Source organism: Rousettus aegyptiacus, unplaced genomic scaffold (genome assembly GCF_014176215.1).
Source record: "Rousettus aegyptiacus isolate mRouAeg1 unplaced genomic scaffold, mRouAeg1.p scaffold_m13_p_9, whole genome shotgun sequence".
Lineage (NCBI taxonomy): Eukaryota > Metazoa > Chordata > Mammalia > Chiroptera > Pteropodidae > Rousettus > Rousettus aegyptiacus.
The window spans coordinates 21451757-21471983 of record NW_023416312.1 but is presented as its reverse complement, the minus strand read 5'-3'; the positions used below and the strand labels follow the sequence as shown (position 1 = coordinate 21471983).

The following is a 20227-nucleotide window of genomic DNA, read 5'->3' as shown; positions in this document are numbered from 1 at the left end:
TGACTAATGATGTTGAGTGCTCTTTTATGTAGTTATTGGCCATTTGTATATCTTCTTTGGACAAACATTCTATTCAAATTCTTTTCTCATTTGGAAATTGACTTACTGAGTTCCAGACCAGATGGTAGGGTAGGTAAACTCTGTGCATGCCTCCTCCCATAACCAAATTAAAATTGCAACTAAATTATGAAACAGTCAACCCAGAGAATGATCTGAAGACTAGCTGAACAGAACTCCTACAATGGTATATAAAGAAGAGACTACATTGAGACTGGTAGGATGAGCAGAGATATGAAACAGTCTGCTCCCAAACCCATGTGTGGTGATTGAGCTTCAAGAGGAATATCTCAAATGCAGAGATTCACCCAGAAGAGCTAGGAGCCCCAGCCCTACACACAGGCTCCATAGCCCAAGATTTCAGTGCTGTGAGGAGGAGTCCCCACAAAACTTAGCTGTGAAAACCAGTGTGGACTCTGGCTGTCCAGGAAGGATAGAAAGAACCAGATGTCCCCTTAAAGGGCCTGCACACAGACCCACTCACTTGCAGGCACGCATCCTGGGCTCTGGCAGAGAGATGGCAGCTTGGAAGGTGCCAGAGACAAACAGGAAAAGACTAAGTTGTGTAGCTTCAGGGCAAAGGCTAAAAGGAGAGCCACCAGTGTTCGTTTGTTGATACCTCTTCCTGTGCAGACGACAGGTGGGCCCCATCTTTGCCTGTGTTGAGCTCTCTCTCCACATGGCCAAAACTGAATCAGCACTGGCCTAGTGAGATCTCCTCTCTCCACTCCAGTGACTCCCTGAGACCCCTCCCCTTCCAACTAGCAAATTTCCCCAGGTAATTTAATTACTGAAAAACCAGCCACACCCCACGCAGATTCCTTTGGCAGCAGTCAACTGGCCTCAGCCTGCTGACCTTAGGAGACACTTTCAGTGGCAGGCAACCAGCCCCAGTCCTAACTGCAGTATTTCTTGAAGAAATCTTAAAGGTCTATGGGTCAGAGGTAGGCAGCAGCTGGTCTCAGTGTGAGCTGAGACTTTTGCAAGTGGCCAAAGGCACAGCAATGGCAACAAATCTGAATCTGCACTAACCTGGGGAACACCAATTGCCCCACCCTGGTGACTCTCTGAGACCCTACCTCACCCAACTCTGGTACTCCTGAGGCTCATTCAGCTGCTGAGCCTTATGGGAAGCTTCAGGCCTGGGAGTGACCTTGGCCATTTGCTGAGCTGTCCAGGCCCCGTACTGGTGGCATCCAGCCTCAGTTCATTGTGTGGTCTCTGCAACGTGCTTCTAGGTCCAGCTCAGGCAGTGACACAGGTAGCTTTATGCTGTGGGTGTGGGCAATACTCACAGCTGGTCAAACTGAGGGTCAATCTTACCCACTGATGTGCAACAGCAATCAAGTTTCAACTACAACAGGAGGGCATGCACAACCCACAGAAGCGTCATTCCAGGAAGACCCAGTGAAGGTGATCAGGGAAACTGCACCACTGGGCCACACAGGATGCCTACTACATAAGTCCATCTGGCTAAGACTGGGAGACATAGAAAATTTACCTAACACATAGAAACAAACACAGAGAGGCAGGCAAAATGAGGAAACAATGAAGCACGTCTAAAATAAAAGAACAGAAGAAAACTTCAGGAAATAAAAACTATGTGAAATAAAGGCAAGCAACCTACAGAGTTTGAAAAACACTGGTTATAAGGATACTTAATGAACTTAGGGGAGGAACTGATGATCTCACAAGAACTTCAACAAAGAGATAGTAAGCACTAAAAAAAAAAAAGATATAGAAACCATAAAAAGAACCAGTCATAAAGGAAGACTATAAAAACTGAAATATAGGATACACCAGAAAGAATCAATAGTAGATTAGATGAAGATGAAGCAGAGGACTGAATCAGTCATTTGTAAGGCAAGGTAGCAGAAAACAACTAATCAGAACAGCAAAAAAAAAAAATCAGAAAAAGGAGGATACTTTAAAAGACCTCTGGGACCACATCAAGTGTACCAACATTCACATCATAGGGGTACCAGAAGGAGAAGAGATAGCAAATGATTGAGACACTATTTGGAGAAATAATAACTAAAAACATCCTTAACCTGGAGAAGGAAATAGATATGCATGCCCAGGAAGTGCAAAGTGTCCCAAACAAGAGGAACTCAAACAGACCCACACCAAGATATACCATAATTAAAATGCCAAAGGTTAAAAACAAAGAGAGAATCCAAAAATTAGCAAGAGAAAAGCAGCTAGTTATTTACAAAGACACTCTCATAAGACTGTCAGCTGATTTCCAACAGAAACTTTGTAGGTCAGAAGGGATTGACACGAAATATTCAAAGTGTTGAAAAATAAGAACCCACAACCAAGACTACTCTACATAGAAAGGCTATCAATTAAAATTGAAGATGAGATAAAGAGCATTCCAGATGGAATAAAGCTATAGGAATTAACCACCACCATGCCAGTGTTACAAGAAATGCTGAAGGGATCTCTTTAAGAGAAAAAGGAAGAAAATAAAAGAATATAAATATGAATAACAAAATGACAATAACTATGCACCTATCAATAATCATTTTAAATGTAAATGGATTAAATGTTCCAACCAAAAGATGTAGGATAGCTGAATAGATAAGAAAACAAGACTCATGCACATGCTGTCTAAAAGAGACCCATTTCACATTGAAAGACATGCACAGAATAAAAATAAAAGAATGGGGAAAGATATTTCATGCAAATGGGGAAAGATATTTCATGAAAATAAAAGAATGGGGAAAGATATTCCATGCAAAAAGGCTGGGGTAGCAATACTTGTTCAGACAAAATAGACTTTAAAACAAAAGCTATAATAAGAGGCAAAGAAGGTCATTACATAAAGACAAAGGGATCAATCCAACAAGAGGATAGAACCCTAATAAACACTTATGCACCTAACATCGGAGCACCTAAATATACAAAGCAAATACTGACTGCCATAATGAGAGAGATCAGCAGTAATACAGTCATAGTAAGGGATTTTAACACCCCATTGACACCAATGGACAGATCTTTCAGATGGAAAATCAACAGGGAAACAGAGGCCCTAAATGACACACTAGACCAGATAGTTTTAATTGTTATTTTTAGAACATTTCACCCCATAACAGTAGAATATACATTCTTCTAAGTGCACATGGAACATTTTCCAAGAGAAACCACATGTTAGGCTACAAAACACATCTCAGTAAATTTAAGAAGACCAAAATCACATCAAGTGTCTTCTCTGACCACAAATGTATGAAACAAGAAATCATTTATAAGAAAAAAAAACTGGAAAATACACAAATACATGGAGGCTAAACAACATGTTACTAAATGATGAACGGGTTAACATGAGATCATAGAAGAAATCAAAAGATACCTAGAGACAAACAAAAGTGAAAACATGAATCAAAATCTACGGCACACAGAAACAGCTGTCCTAAGAGGGAAATTCATAGCAACACAGGCCCACCTCAAGAAATAAGGAAAAACTCAAATAAACAATCTAGATATACTTTAAAAAACTAGAAAAAGAACAGCAAACAAAACCCAAAGTGAGTAGAAGGAAGGAATTAATAAAAGATCAGAGCAGAAATACATGAAATTGAGTCTAGAAACACAATACAAAAGATCAATGAAACAAAGAGCTGGTTCTTTCAAAGGACAAACAAAATTGACAAACCTTTAACTAGATGCATCAAGATAAAAAGAGAGAGGACCCAAATAAATAAATAAATTAAATAAATAAATAAACAAATAAATAAAATCAGAAATGAAAAGGAAGTGACAACTGACTCCATAGAAATACAAATATATATATTATATATATGTATATGTATATATATATAAAATATGAGCAATTATATGCTAACGATTTGGACAATCTGGAAGAAATGGATACAGTCCTAAAAACATACAATCTTCCAAGACTGAGTCAAGAACAGAAAATCTGAACTGAATGATTACTACTAACAAAATTGAATCAGTAATCAACCCCCCCCCCCCAAAAAAAAAGGTCCTGGACTGCATGGCTTCACAGGTGAATTTTACCAAAATTTAGCAATAAATAAATAAATAAATAAATAAATAAATAAATAAATAGATAACAGCAATTCTTCTCAAACTTTCCCAAAAAATTCAAAAGGGAAGGGTCCCAAGTTCATTTTATGAGGCCTCCAGTACCCTGATTCCAAAATCAGACAAAGGTATTACAATAAAAGAAAATTATAGGCCAATATCCCTGAAGAACAATTATGCAAATATTCTGAACAAAATATTAGCAAACTGAATTCAGCAACATATTTAAAAGATTTTATACCATGACCAAGTTGGATTTACTCCTGGATGCAATGTTGGTTCAATATTTGCAAATCAATTAATGTGATACAGTGCTTTAACAAATTGAAAGATTAAAATCATATTATCACATCTAAAGATGCAGAAAAGGCATTTAACAAAATCCAGCATCCATTTATGATAAAAACTCTCAGCAAAGTGGGAACAGAGGAAGGGAACATACATCAACATAATAAAGGCCATATAAGACAAACCTACAGCTGACATCATATTCAATGGGGAAAGTTAAAATGTTTTCCTTAAGACCAGGACAAGAAAAGGATGTCCGTTTTCATGACTTTTATTCAATGTAGTCCTGGAAGTCTTAGCCACACAATCAGATATGAAGAAGAAATAAAAGGCATCTAAACTGGAAAGGAGGAAGTAAAATTGTCATTATTTGCAAATAACATGATACTATTTAAAGAGAACCATAGATTCCACCTAAAAACTGTTAGAACTGAAAAATGAATTCAGTAAAGTAGCAAATGGAAAATTAATATCAGAAATCAGTTATACTTCTATACACCAATGATGAATTATCAGAAAGAGAAATTAAGAACACAAACCCATTTACAATTCATCAGACACAATGAAATACCTAGGAATAAACTTAACCAAGGAGGAAAAAGACCTTACTTAGAAATTATAAGTCTCCGAAAAAAAGAAATTGAAGAAGATGCAAAAAAAGGAAGTACACCATACTAATGGGTAGGAAGAATCAACATAAATAAAATGGCCATAAACCCAACGCAATTTATAGATTGAAAGAAATCCCTATTAACACCAATGGAATTTTTCACAGAATTGAAACAAATAATCCTCAAATTTATATGGAACCATGAAAGAACCTAAATAGCCAGGAGAATCATGAAAAAGAAAAACAAAGTTGGAGGCATCGCGCTATCTGATATCAAACTATACTACAAGGTCATAGCAATAAAAAGAGCAGGTACTGGCATAAAAACAGAAATGTAAATCAATGGAAAAGAACAAAGAGCCCAGATAAATCTATCCCTATATAGCCACTTAAGTGATGACAAAGGATGAAAGAAATACAATGGGGTAAAGACAGTGTCATCAATAAATGGTGTTGATTTAACTGAACAAATCCATGCTAAAAACAAACAAACAAAAAAATAAACAGAACAACATTCTTATACCTAATATAAGAATAAACTCGAAATGCACTAAAGACTTAAATGTAAGACCCACTGCCAAAAACTTCTGGAAGAAGCAAGAAAAATTGAGAATGTTTAAAGAGTGTAAAACTGGGTAAATAGGTGGGTAAGGCACGTCCTGAATCTGATATGGATATCATAGCTCTAGATCAGATCGTACTAATTACCTAGGCTGATCAAACGAGTCCTTTATCCACAAATAATAATGAACAAACATTTTGCCCGATATTTGGGGAAAGTAAAAGCTAAGATCGCGATGAAAAAAAAAATACAGAACGATCTCGGGGGCGAAGTGTGTGGGACACCCAGACACAAAACAAAACAGAAGGGAACTTTGTCAAAACTCGAAATTCACATTCTCACAATTTTAAGGGAAGAAAACAGACTTATAAAATAGAAAACGTTTTCTATAGTAGGAGACCTTAGAGGGCAGATAAAGTTCTAGCGAAACAGAAATATCATTGGAAAACTGAAAACTCATTAAGATGTCAGGCGCTCAGGGCAGACTCTCCCTGCCCCACCCAGGCTCCGATGGAACCTGAACACGTCCATGACACGCGGCCCGCTCAGACTCCCCTCCTCCCCCTCCCGCCACGACGCTGGAGTAACGGCGTTCCTCTTCCGGCCCGTTTCAGAGCTAACGGCCAGCGCGGCCTACTACCTCAGCACGTCTTCTCTGGCCTCACTGGTCGCCCACCCCTGGGACGCCCAGAGGCCCCGCATCCGCTGCCGCCCACCCAGCAGCTCCTGCTTCCCGGCTACCTTGGGCTTCTGCCCCCCGCGCCAGCGCCGCCAACCATGACGACCCCGCCGCCGCCGCCGCCGCCGCCGTCGCCATCGCCGTCGCTGTGTGTGCGCCAGAACTACCAGCCCGACTGTGAGGCCGCCATCAACAACCAGGTCAACCTGGTGCTCTACGCCTCCTACGTGTACGAGGCCATGGCCTTCCACTTCGACCGCGAGGACGCGGCCCTGAAGCACTTCGGCCAGTTTTTCCTGCGGCAGTCGAGCAAGGAGGCCGAGTCCGCGGAGAAGCTGATGTGGCTGCAGAACCAGCGTGGAGGCCGCATCCGCCTGCGCAACATCAGGAAACCTGAGCAACAGGAATGGGAGAATGGCCTGCGGGCCATGGAGTGCGCCTTGACCCTGGAGAAGCGCGTGATCCAGGGCCTGCTTGATCTGCACCAGCTGGCCACCGACAAGAATGACGCCCACCTGTGCGACTTCCTGAGGCGTCACTACCTGCACGAGAAGGTGAAGTTCATCAAAGAGTTGGGGGACCATGTCACCAACCTGCGCAAGATGGGGTCCCTGGAAGCTGGCCTGGCAGACTACCTCTTTGACAAGCTCACCCTGGGTGACAGAGGCAAGAAGAACTGAGCCTGGACTGCCTTTCCCCATAGCCACGACTTCCGGTGGCGGCCAAGCCGAGCATTCATCTTGCGGTATTGCCCTTGCAAATATTCACAAGTTTTTTCTTCCAATAAAGTTACTGGTTCCTAAATAAATAAAGGTCTCTGCTTTATCGGTGTGCGCAGAACCCTCACCTTTGAAGTTTTAAGCAGGTGTCCAGGAGTCTCTCCTCCGACTCGTGCCTCAGTCACCCCCATGCAGCTCGGGATCTCCGTGGATGGAGGGAGGAGGTATTCCGTGGGACCCTGGAAAACACAAAATCAATCGTCCCCCTACAAACAATGTGGTAGATTGGGGTGCGGTGAGGTAGGTGGTCAGGGGCCCTGGGGAATGTGGGTGCTTGTGCATAGTAAAGGTATAAGAATGTAGTAGGGAATTCATGATACTGGCTGCCCCTAAGGAAGAAGTGAAGGATGGGATTGGACAGGATTAAAATAAAAGGCGTCTTCCAGTTTTGCCTGAAACAGTTTAGCTCATGAAATGATGCAAATGTTAGTTTGTCGCTGCTGGGCAGCGACATGAAGGCTTTGGAAGTCTGAATAGTAGAGTGCCTCTTTGATAAGCCCACCCTGGGAAACAGTAATAATGGGCAATGAGCCTCAGGTTGACTTTCCCATAGACATGGGAGTGACATCCTAGGTCACCATGCTGAACATGCTTATTGCCCCGACAATACATCCAAATACAGGTTTTTGTTTTCCTTTCCATGGTACTCTTTTTTTTTTCTCCTACTCCGGAATCATGGTAGGAAAAACACCCAAATTACCTCATTAGAAGGGTTGAATAAAGATAAGGTCAAGGCCGAAGGTCAAATTTCTGCTATTGAATATTAAGTAGAATAACTCCTCCTCCAACCCCCCCCCCCCAATGTTAAGTCAGTGACTCACTGCTTTGACCAATGCAGAGGGTGGGGGAGACTTGAAGCTGGGAAACCAGTTAGGAGATATTATAGCTGGTCCAGGTGAGAGGCCATGGTGGCCTGACTGAGGAACTCAAGAGCTGTAGACAAATTCCAGATGGATTGGACGAGTTGACAAGATTTCCTTATGGACCAGGGGTGAGGATGGGAAAATGGGGAAATTAATCTAGGATCTAGTGTTCAGTCTCAAACACCGGGTTGGTGGTAGTGCTATTTATCAATCTGGGGATGTTTGCAGAGGGTACAGCTGGGTAGATGGGTGGGTAAAGCATGTCCTGTAAAATCTGAGATGCCCGTTAGATGTCCAAGTGGAAATGTCATGCGGGTAGCCAGGAGAATGAATCTGGCGCTCAGGTGGGATCTCGGGTCTGGAAATACTCATAGGGGAGACATCAACTATAGAGGGCGTTGAGGTCATGGGACCGGATGAACTCAGCAGAATGAGAGCGTAGACAGAGCATGGCCCAGCCAGCTCCAAGCCCAGGGCAGCTAATGTTAGAGGATGGGTTGAGGTGTTGGAGCAGCAGGGAGCTGCTGGTCCCGCTTGGGCCATGGCCTCATTCCAGAATGTGACCACCTGTGTCTGCTCAGAGTGTACCTCAAAACCAGCCTGTTCCTAACCTCAGCGTGCCCTCCGGTTTCTCCTTGCACGATGTGGAGAAGAGGTAGCTTATTACTTTGTCTTCGTGGCTATGAGTAGAAAGAAATTATTTCTCAGTAAAAAGATTTCCCAAGGAAATGAAAGACTTGTTTTTCTTCGTTATTTTTTCTTTTCCTCTGGAAAAAAATACCTCTTCTGTTCTCTTAGATCACTCTCTTTATACAGATGAAATCTGTACCCAGGTGAACTTCATGTTGTTCTTGTGTGGGAAAAATACAACATTTTTTTTGTTCTGTTGCAGGCACAGTTTACAATGTCAAAATTAAAAATTATAGGTTATATAGCCTATATTCAAGGAAATATTGGTTGCTTCAGACTCTTTAAAGCTAGCAGTTGCTTTGAAACGTTTAGTAAAGTATCAACATGTTTACTCAAACAGTAATTTCTTTCCAAATTTCTCATTGACTGCATTTTCACACTTTTGCACAAATGAGGATTATTGCCTTTTGAGTTCCGTTTTCAGAAAATTTGATCATCCCTTTACTCTTCTTTACCTCACTTAGTCTTTTCAACACATTTTTTATTTGCCTTCTCTGATTACCTTTGCTTTGAGTTTTTCTCAAATCTCACCTATTTATATCTATACATTTCCATGCACAATTCCCCCTATATATGAGGAAGCACAGGACAATTTGTGACTGATAAAACTGTCAGTTCACTGAGGGTCCTTCTTATTTTCCTGTTTTGGAGAGGCAGTTTGCTGTAATGGTAATTAATCTCAGATTGTCTGAGTTCGCATACCAGCTTAGCCACTCATATTGGGTGAATTTAGGTAAGTTATTTAATTTTTATGTGTCTCAGTTTTCTCACATTTAAAATAACGATAATAAATGTCAACTCCATTGGGTTACTGTGAAGAATAAATGAGTTAATGAGTATAAATCTCTTAGAACAGTGCCTGACACAGTGTCAGTACTTTATGTGTTAGTCATATTATCTTCATCATCATCATCATTGTCGTCGTCGTCATCACCACCATTTTTATCATCATCCTCCAGTTACTTTTAAGTTCCTTGTGTGGTTTAGGTTTTGGGAGAAAAGAGTGCATGTCTATATGTTACCATTGGGAGTGTTTCTTGCATTTCAGCCAACCATGTTACCTTGCATATTGAGAAGGAATAAAGAAAAACCTTTAGTAGCTTCTATGTTTGTCAGGTGCAGTCAAAACTCAAGGAAGGAAGATTTTTCATGTTGCTTCAAGCTCGCGCCCAGAAGTGAGTTTTACTGTGATAAGTTTCTGTGCTAATCTTCCCATTTTGTCTCAACCAGCTTTCCTTTAAAATAGTTTCCTAGAACATGTTTTGCTTATTCTTTCCACATCCAGGTTTGCCTGATCTTTCTCTTCCCATCTTGAACTACTTGTTATTCTCTAGAGATAGACAAGAACAAAAGGGTAAAGGCCTCACTCTGATTCTCACCATATATATGGATGTTCTGACATAAAGGGTTGTGAAATAAGGCAAAACATAGGCAAAAGGGATCACATTAGGGCTACTGATAATATAAAAATTAAAGTTTGTAAAATACCATGTACTTTAGCACAGAGGTTCCTAAGCTTTCCTGACATTAGAGGCACCTGCAAAACTTAAAATAATCTTGATGTGCAGGCCGCATCCCAGACCAAGTATTGTCAGAGTCCCTTGGGACACACTCAGGCAATAAAAACAGTGAGAGCACCTTGTTACTTAAAGTGTGGTCTATGGATGAGAAGAATCAGCCTCATACGAACACTTGTTGGAAATGCAAACTCTGAAGCCCTACTCCAGACCTATTGAATCAGAATCTACACTTAACAAGTTCCCTGGTGATGAATATGCACACTGATGTTCTTGAAGTATTGCTTTAACATTATGGTACTCCAACATGGATGCACTATGGAATCACCTGGGGAGCTGAAAAAAATACTGATGCCTTGATTTACACAATTTACTTAGTCATACCATCATGCAAGTACTGGACTAATTACACTAAAAGCTTACTCTAACTTCAGCAATTATTAAATCAATAATTATTGATCACACACATAAAACACATTTTTATACATTCTGCTCTTTTTTTTTTCACAAACTAGCTTGTTTTATAGCATGGGTTGTCAAACTATAGCTCAAATCCAGATTTTTGCATCTATATTCATAAGGGATATTGGTCTGTAATTTTCTTGTGATGCCCTTGGCTGCTTCCGCGATCATGATAACACTGGGCTCATAGAAGGTGTTAGTAAATGTCCCTTCTTCTATTTTTCAGAAGATTTTGCAAAAAATGGGTACTAATTCTTCTTTAAATATTTGTTAGGGTTCACCAGTGAAATCATTCAGGCTTGGGCTTTCGGTTGTGGGAAGTTTTAAATTACTAATTTAATCAGTCGTTATAGGTCTATTCACATATTCTAGTCCTTCTTGAGTTGGTTTCTGTAGTTTGTGTCTTCCTAGGAATTTGTTCATTTCATTTGGGTGGCCTATCTAGTTTTGCTTCATATTATCCTCTTATAATCTTTTTGACTTTTCTAAACCAGGTAATGATATCCTTGTTATAGTCCCAATTTTGAGTCTTCTGTCATTTTTTCTTGGTCAATTTATCTAGAGGTTGTCAATTTTGTTGATATTTTTAAATTACCCCCTTTTATTTTTCTCTATAGTTTTTATGTCTTATATTGCTTTTATTTCTGCTCTAATCTATAACATTTCCATACTTCTGCTGACTTTGGGTTTAATTGACTCTAATCTTTCTATATTTTTAAATTTTGGGGTGTTAGATTTTTTGACATCTTTTTCTTTTTTAGTAACATTTACAGCTATATGTTTTTCTCTAATCATTGCATTGCCACTACATCCCATTATTTTTGGTATGCTTTGCTTTTTTCATTTATCTCAAAATAGCTTCTAATTTCCCTTGTGATTTCTTCTTTGACCCATTGGTTATTTAGAAGTGTGCTATTCAATTTCCACACATTTGTGAATTTCCCAAAGTGTCCTCTGTTATTGATTTCTAATACTGTTTGATTTTGGTTAAAAAACACTGTTTGCATGATGTCCTAGAATATACTGTATCCTGGAGAATATTTCTTTAAGTGCTTGGGAAGAAGAGTATTTAGCTTTGTTGGGTGGAGTGCTCTAAATATTTTTGTCAGGTCTAGTTGGCTTATAGTTTTAGTAAAGTCTACTATGTTTTTATTGCTTTTTCCCCTAGGTTACCCATTATTGAAAGTGGTCATTGTAGTTTCCAACTATTATTTCTGACTTATCTATTTCATCCTTCTATTCTGTCAGTTTTCATTTTGTGTATCTTAGGCTCTTTGGTTATGCACATGTACACTTACGTTATCTCTTCCTGATGATTTGAACATTACATCATTATAAAATGTCTCTGTTTGCCTCTTGGAAGAATTTTTGTCTTAAAGTATGTATTTTTTTTTCTGAAATTGGTATAGTCACTTCCACTCTCCTTTGGTCACCATTTGCATAATATATTTTCCTTTTTTATTTTTTTTACTTTTAAACTATTCATATCTTTCGATATAATGTGTAACTCTTATAGACAGTGCATAGTTGGATCTTCTTTTTTATTCATTGTGACAATACCTGTCTTTTGATTGTTTAATCTATTTAAATATTATTGATATGGGTGATTTACATCTGTCATATTGTCATGTTTTCTATATATCTCATCTTTTTTGTTTCCTTGTTTTTTCCTCTACACCTTTTGTACAAAATATTCTCTATTGTAACTTTTTAATTAATTTGTTGGATTTCTTTCTTATATTTTAAAGTTATTTTTAGTGATTGTTCTAGGGATTATTATATGCTTCTTATCCCAATCACCATTTCACCTTAATACTAATTCATTCCAGTAAAACATAGGAGCTTTGTCCCATTATAGTTCCATTTCTCACACCCTCTTTTGTGCTCTTACTGTCACATACATCTACATATGTTATAAACCCTACAATACACTATTTTTATGATGATTCTGCAATTCTATTTAAAAACAATTAAGAAATGAAAAAATATGTATACAGTTTTATATTTAACTGCCTTTACATGTGGTCTTTATTATTTTGTGTGTATATTCTAGTTACCGTCTAGTGTTATTTCCTTTCAAATAGAATAATTCTTTTAGATTTTCTTTTAAGGCAAGGTTGTCAGCAATGGCTTCTGCCAGTCTTCGTTCATCTGGGAATGTCTTTATTTTGCCTTTACTTTTAAATAATAGTTTTGCTTAATATAGCATTCTTGATCAAGTTTTTTGTTTTTGTTTTCATTTTTGCCTTTTAGCAATTTGAATATCCTACTGTCTTTTAGTCTCTGTCGTTTCTAATGAGAAGTCAACTTAGGATCTTATTGTGGTTCTCTTCTACATGTTGAATGATGTCTTTTCTGCAATTTTCGATATTTTCTCATTGTCTCTTTCAGAAATTCAACTATAATGTATCTAGGGGTGGATTTCTGTGTTTTCCTTAAGTGGATTTGATTGATTAGCTTGGTTGAATAATGTTTAAGATCAAATTTGGGAAACTTTCATCCATTACTTCAAATACTTTCTATGCCTCTTTCTCTTTCTCCTCACATTTTGGGCCTTCAATTATGCGTATGTTTATGTACCTGATGGTGTTGTTCTACTGGTCTCTGAGTCTCTGTTCATTTTCATTTTTTTAAAAAAATATTTCCATTCTTAAGATTGCATAATCTCTAGTGATTTACCTTCAACTTTGTGAATTCTTTCTTTGCCAGCTCAAATCTGTTGTTAAGGCTCTGTGAATTTTTTTTCAATTTGATTATTGTACTTTTGTACTCCAGAATTTCAAAATTTTAAAGTATTTTATTTATTTTTAATTCTTTCTTTGGTAAATCAGTATATTCATATTTTCCTTTTAATCTTGAAGTATAGTTTTCTTTTTATGAATATATTTGTAAACCTGCTTTGACATCATTGTCTTCTAAGTCTGCTATACAAGTCTCTTTAGATAGTTTCTTACTGCTTTATTTCCTGTGTCAGTCAAAATTTCTTGTCTCTTTGCACATCTTAAAATTATTTTTAAAAGGTGAACATTTTAGATACTATATTGTAGCATCTATAGATTCTGTCTGGATTTCTTCTGTAAAGTCTGTCTCCCTTGTAGTGTGTGGACACTGAAGTCTCTCTTCATTTTTTTATCTTAATTTTAATTTGTAAGCCTGGCTACTTAGAGGCCACACATGTGTCAGCAGAGATTAGTGGTCAGCCTTTGATTGGTCAGGTTTTGTGCTCAAACACCATTTCTTAGTCAGCTTAGACTGCCATAACAAAATACTGTTGATCGAGTGGCTTAAATAGAATCATCATTCTGGACTTTTAATTGTTCTGGAGGCTGGGAAGTCCAAAATAAATGTGCTGGCAAGGTAGGTTTCATTCTGAGGCCTCTTCTGTCGGCTTATAGATGGCAGCCTTCTTGCCGTGTCTTCACATGGTGGAGAGGGAAAGACAGTAAATCCTCTGGTGTCTCTTCTTGTAAGGGTACTTACTAATCCTATAGGATCAGGGGCCCACACTTATGATCTCATTTAACCTTATTTGCTTCCATAAAGGTCTTATCTCCAAATACTGTCATATCGGGAGTTGGGGCTTCAACATATGATTTTCTTTTTGAGGGGAGGCACACAAACATTCAGTTTGTAATACAACCTGACCTGGTAAGGCTTTTAGCTTTGCTAATGAATCTGTGTATATGAATTAGGGAATGCACTCAAAGTTCAGGAAATTTACAAGTCTGCCTTGGCTTTACTTCCTGGATATGCAAGGCCTAACATTCAGCCAAGAACAAATAGCTAGCTAGGGTCTTCTCTTGTCTTTCCTGAGAGTACACATAGCCTTGCAGCCTTGAACATGGACACAGCCTTCCAGAACAGCTGAGATATGTGGGAGCTTATTAAAGTCTATGATGATTGCCTTGTTGTTACACCTCTGTTAAATTTATGGCTGATATTTTTGTCTGTATTTCATACCAACCCACACTGCAACACCAGGTTAGCTGTGATGTTGGTCTTCCCAACTGTTTGTCATGGAGATAGCTATTGTTTTCAATAACATCCCTCAGCATAGATTTTTCCACATTGTAAATTGAGTCAACCCTCTTCATCATCCAGGCCGTTGATCCTCATGGCCTGCTGTACCCTAGTAGAACTGCCATACCACAGAGCTGGGGATGGCAAGGCAGAATAGGAGCAGCTCAGGCTATAAATGCCACAACTTCCCAGTGTTTTTCTTGAATAAACATTCTCAATTTATTGTATGTTTTTTGTCAATTTCCAGAGTACTGAAATAGTTTTTTTTTTTTTGACAACTTTTTCCGGTTTATCAGTGCTTCTGGGGAAGAAAATTTACTGACTCCTTCACTCAGTCAAAGTCTATTTTCCACATGGCTACACTAATGAGGTATGGAATGATGGAAACATTCACCGTTGGTCTACTGTTGTTACTATGTGCAAGTGTCATCTAGCTGATTATAATTCAGATACTTTAAAAAATATTAGGTGAGAAATCTATATTTTCCATTACATGAAATACAGATTTCTATAATTAAGTAAAATTTTAATTCATTGCTATCCTAATCACTTTTAAAGAGCACCCGCTTTCTGCTTTCATTTGCTTCAAAATGTTCTTTGGAAAATACAGACTTTAAAAAAATCTTGAAATATCTGCAATATGCCTTTTGCAATCTTATAAGTGCATAAGATTAAAACTTTTTCTTAGCCCTTTACATTAACAGGGATTAAATGCTGGTGGCATTATATTTATGCCTCCAAAGTGGGAAGGGTTTTTATAAATATGTAATTGAATTATAGCTTAAATTTACTTTTTTGAAAAATCTCCATAAGTGTATATATAGCTATTGGCTCTTTATTGTGCAGGTATGTTGAGTGTGCATTTTGATTGTGTACAGTATCTCTATATGTGAGGTGGGATTTTCTCTTTCTAAAGGAGAGTAAATGGGGTTAGATATGCTAAAGTGTCAAATTATGTATTACTTAAGTACATTTAGAACAAAATCATTAGCTCTTCTTTGGAATGGATTATAGCCACACTTAAATTCTTAGGGTTGTTCTGTCATCTCTTCTTTTTGTACAAGTAAGGATTCTCTGGGTTTATATTATTAGGTCAATTGAAGTTTTATTTGTATTTACTTTGAGGAACAAGACTGATAGTCCAGAGATGGATTTTGACTTGCTTGCTGCTGTCCAACAGCAGAGTGCCTGGAGGTATCCACTTACAGTAATGGGTATAAGTCCTGGTATCAGTTACTATATTTAAATACCCATGGTTGGCAGGAATATGCTGAAGCATGATATAACATAGTTAATTATGTCACTGTCCCTGCCCAAGACAACTGCTACTGAAAGGACATATTCATATGAGGAGGAAGATGGCAGATGTGGTGTCTCAGAGCTAAAGGTGACTTCATTGCTGACTCCAGGAGAGGTTTAAGGTGTTGGCTCTGTTTCCTAAAGAGCATGTAGCAGGTTTCATCTTGTATATTAACTTTACACATGGATTTTTATTACAGTTTTAAGCTTATTATTGTATCTCTTAGTTTTCCTCAAGAGAGAAAAAGCCAATTCAGTATTAAAATGCTAACCAAGTGTTAATGAACTTTTTGAAGAAATAAGACAGGGCAACATTAAGCATGAGTGCAAAGAGGTCTGCACATTTGAAGAAACAAGAAAAGCTTTTGAAAATAATAGGAAAAATTACAGTACATATATTGGCGATTTATTTATTTATTTATTACAGATCTGCCTACCTGCTGGACTCATGTCTGAAATCTGCATTCCCAAATGGTGTGCATTGCTAGTAATTAAAAATTCCCCTTGTGAAGAACTCTGAAAGTGGCATCTAAGTAAGAACACTCTGTGTAATAGAGGTAGATTCACGTCCCTGTTATGTCGGTCTATCTCGGCAAGTCCCATTTGCATAGGACTCTGCTGAGCTAAGATTTATCATCTTAGCTAGGGGAAGCATTTATTTCACAGGATCCTTTGTTCTGAAAAGTTATAGATAACATTGTCCCCTTACTCCGCCTAATCAGAGAGAAACTGTGGAGGAAGTTAATAGATGCTGACACTGTTTTAAAACGTTTTACTTTTCATACAAAAGAAAAGAAATACCTAAACTCCTCTCCCTATTCTGTGAGAACAGTCTTCTTCACTGATCTTTACCCTAGTCTGTATGCTATTCAAGGAGAGCAGGGGTGGGAAAGCACAGGCAGTGGTGTAAATTCTGTGTCACTGCTCTGCAGCTGTAAATTGCATTACCAGAGGTGGCCATTTTATAAAGGTCCACTCCTGTGCACCACGAAAATAACACTAGATGCTAAACAAGGGATGTCAGATATGTTTGTGCTAGAGGAACATCAAATACATCTTGTGGGTCATTATCATATTGCTTCACGTGATTTTGTGTGAGTGTGTGGGTGAGTGTGTGTGTAATTGTGTCTTAACGCAACTGGCTTTGTTTCCTTTTTTAGACTTTTAATTTTAATTAAATATTCAGAATAAATTATGATTAAGTTTGCAATTAACACTTAAATATTTAGGAACATCTAATATACTAAATTAATAAGTTTTTTTTTAGTTGTGCAAGCAATGTAAATATTTGAGAGTGTTGCTTGAGATGTTGGAAAAGATGAATGAACAGGACCTTAAACAGAGTGCAGTTAGTTATGGATACTCCTACTCACACAAAAAATCTCCTTGGACGTTAATGAGTTCATCCATTGATTGGCAGGTAGGCTACCTTTCTTGACACTCTGGCCAACGACCCTAAAAGGGTTAGCTTTCTGCCACACCAGCAAAATCCCTCGGGACACACAGTGCATGCTCCCAGCTGGGAATCCACTCTGGGGAACAAAGTAAACAGACACTGAGGCAGGTGGGCTAGCCTGGCTCTAGTCCCTTCAGTGGTGTCCACATTGAGCATTACAGCACTTGCAGAAGATAGTCATTGGCTTGTCTGCAGAGTGTGTCTGGAGCTGCATAAAATAGGCACAAAGATGTTCACATTTGGGACACCCCTCTGCAGTAGAGTTAACATTCTCCTAGGCAGCTGCTCCACCAGTATATCATTCACTTTCATCTTTGAATACTTCTGATTTGTTACCCTTCAGGTGATGTTGTAAGTATAAGGGCAGGTATTGCAGGCAAAATGGTGGCAGTGCTATCTCTCCTCCATGATCAGTCTTGTTCCTGCAGCCAAAGCAGAAGAGAAATCTGATAGTGGACTCTTCCAGGCAGGCTCCTGGCAGGCCCCGCAGGCTCTAGAGTTATAGCTGGCTTTGTCCTCAAGGAGCCATATTCCTAGACCAATCAAGAGCTATTTTATACTCTAAATAGAATAAAGTGCCATTTGTATATGTAACCTAAATGTTATTTAGAACCTTCACTAAGGATACCAAACATCATGGAATGTTTAGAATACAATATAGCTCATCATTTTTAAAACTTACAATCTGGTTTTTCATATTGTATTTTTTCAAGGAATATACATTTTAGATAGTCTACGGTCTTCACTAAGCTTTTCATCTTACATTATCATCTCCATTAAAGGCAAGTACTTGTTTGAATGCATTGTGCTAAAAGTACTTTCAATAAATGAACAATATTATTTTTAATTTAAAAATGTAAATAATTTAAAACTTACAGGAAAGGTGAAAGAATGATACAAAAATGCCATTTTCCCATATTTGCCAATTGATTTTCTTCAATTGCATTATTATTTTCTCTCCCCCCCACATACATTTTCTATCATTCAAAACTGAATTGCATATACTGTGCCTCTCTACTCCTAAATACCTCATTGTGTATTTCCTCAAAAAAAAAAAAGATATTTTACTTAATCACTATCAATGATCAAAATCAGGAAATTTAACATTGATACAATATTATTTAATATCCCTATTTGAACTCAACAATCATTCTAATAAGGTCCTTTTCATCATTTTTGTTTCCTCTCCAACATCCACTTCAGGGATCAACTCTGTCTTGGGCACTGCCACAGTGGAGATACATTTACAGTTTCCAGTGTTGGCTGAATAAGTTATAAAGTTCCAGGCTTCTGTGAGTAGTTCATGAAGAGAAAGAAAGGTCTGAAAGAGAGAGAAGGTACTTGGAGTGTGAGAGAAGGAAGGTCAACTCACAGCCAAAGATGGCATCAAGAAAAAAGGAAATGAAATTAAGCTTGTCCCTCTCCCAAGTCCCCAAATCCCTCAGAAGTGTAAGGAAATAAAGTCCAGACCGAAACGCACTGGGGAAAACCCAGATAAAGTGGAGTAGAAGACGCAGGGACGTGGGCACTAAGATGTAAACTCAGGGAGATGCATCCTGAGAGAGGAGGGAGAGCGCGGAAGACCGGGAGAACACAGAGCATCCGGGTGGAGCTGGGGCGTTTTTGCTCTTTTAACGGGGGTGCGGAAGGCGTTGCATTTTAACGAGGCCACAGACTTCTTGCCTTAAATGATAAGTCACCCCAAATAGCATACGTGTTACTCCAGAGCCCCAGGAATGGCCACAAGAGGAGGGAGAGGGGGCGGGACGGGGCGCTGGGTTTGGCAACCAGGACTGCGGAGAGGAAAGGGGTGGACATCAGGGAGGAGGCTGGAGCCCGAGGGTCCGCCAAGGGCCAGGATGGGGCGGACGAGGGTAGGGTAAACACAAGGTGGGGGGAGAGGCGGAGGCGGTCCTGGCAGTGGGCCGCGGGGCAGTCCGGGGCGGGAGGCGGGGGTCGCGGTGCGCCGGACACTCACCGCTGCTGAGCGTGGACTCGCAGTGCCAGATGTCCAAGCTGGCAGGTTTCCGGCAGGACTCCCACAGGGACAGGTAGTACTGGTGGTCGGCCGTGACCCAGGCCGGGCTCAGCACAGCTCCCAGGTCCAGACACAGCGCCAGGAAGATGCACACCAGCCCCACCAGCTTCAGCGGGGTCAGCACCGACACGCGCACCTCCTCCATGCCGCTGCCCGCCGAAGCCATGCCCCGGGAGCCGCAGCCGGCCGGCCAGCCGGAGGCGAGGACGCCAGGCGGGTCCGGAGAGCTGTGAGCTCGACCTCTCTAGGAGGGAAACAGCTCAGCTTTGCGGCTCCCGCCTCCAGCTGGTAGGTGGATCTTCAGAGGCTGGCAGGCAGGTGAGTGGGGGGAATGGTTGGCAGCCAAAGCCACGCAAAGCCTCCTGGGACCTTTGCGCCCTGCCTGCGCCTGTTGTGCTCTTCCCTGCCCTGTCTGAGGTGCAGGAGCCAGCACTGAGAGGGGACGGGCGGCGGTCTGCACACGGGCGGGTGTCAGGGTGCTACTTCCAAAGCCAGACTGGAGCCTCCCCGCCTTGCCTCTGCTCAAGGGCTCAGAGCGAATCTTCGCTTTTCCTATCCCCCCGCCTCACTCTCGGCACGTCTCCCCTCTCATATATCTTTTGTAAGTGGAAACATACAACACTTGTCCTTCTATGTCTGGCTTTTTTTTTCTTAGCATAATTGTAGCATGTATCAGAATTTCATTCCTTTTTCAGACAAAAAGTTCAAAATCACATGATATCACTTATATGTGGGATATAAATCTAAAAGCAACAAATGAACAGGACAAACAGAGACTAATGGACATGGACAATGGAATAGTGGTTACTATAGGGTGGGAGGGGGAAGGGGCAGATAGTTGGGGGGAGATTTAAATA

At 39.7% G+C, this 20227-nt stretch overlaps 2 protein-coding genes across 2 annotated transcripts; one reads left to right on the top strand and one right to left on the bottom strand.

Moving 5' to 3' along the window:
- Nucleotides 1-6286: 6286 nt before the first annotated feature.
- Nucleotides 6287-7036, top strand: LOC107506494 (ferritin heavy chain-like). The gene has a single exon (XM_036226929.1). It carries the CDS (start codon nt 6345-6347, stop codon nt 6924-6926), a length of 582 nt encoding a protein of 193 aa, XP_036082822.1. The 5' UTR covers nt 6287-6344; the 3' UTR covers nt 6927-7036.
- An 11960-nt stretch (nt 7037-18996) lies between these two features.
- Nucleotides 18997-19622, bottom strand: TMEM47 (transmembrane protein 47). Its single transcript, XM_016137190.2, has one exon. It carries the CDS (start codon nt 19534-19536, stop codon nt 19150-19152), a length of 387 nt encoding a protein of 128 aa, XP_015992676.2. The 5' UTR covers nt 19537-19622; the 3' UTR covers nt 18997-19149.
- Between the last annotated feature and the right edge of the window lie 605 nt (nt 19623-20227).

Bases quoted from the DNA above. Each gene is read 5' to 3' on its own strand.
- LOC107506494 (XM_036226929.1), top strand. From the start codon at position 6,345: ATGACGACCCCGCCGCCGCCGCCGCCGCCGCCGTCGCCATCGCCGTCG.
- TMEM47 (XM_016137190.2), bottom strand. From the start codon at position 19,536: ATGGCTTCGGCGGGCAGCGGCATGGAGGAGGTGCGCGTGTCGGTGCTG.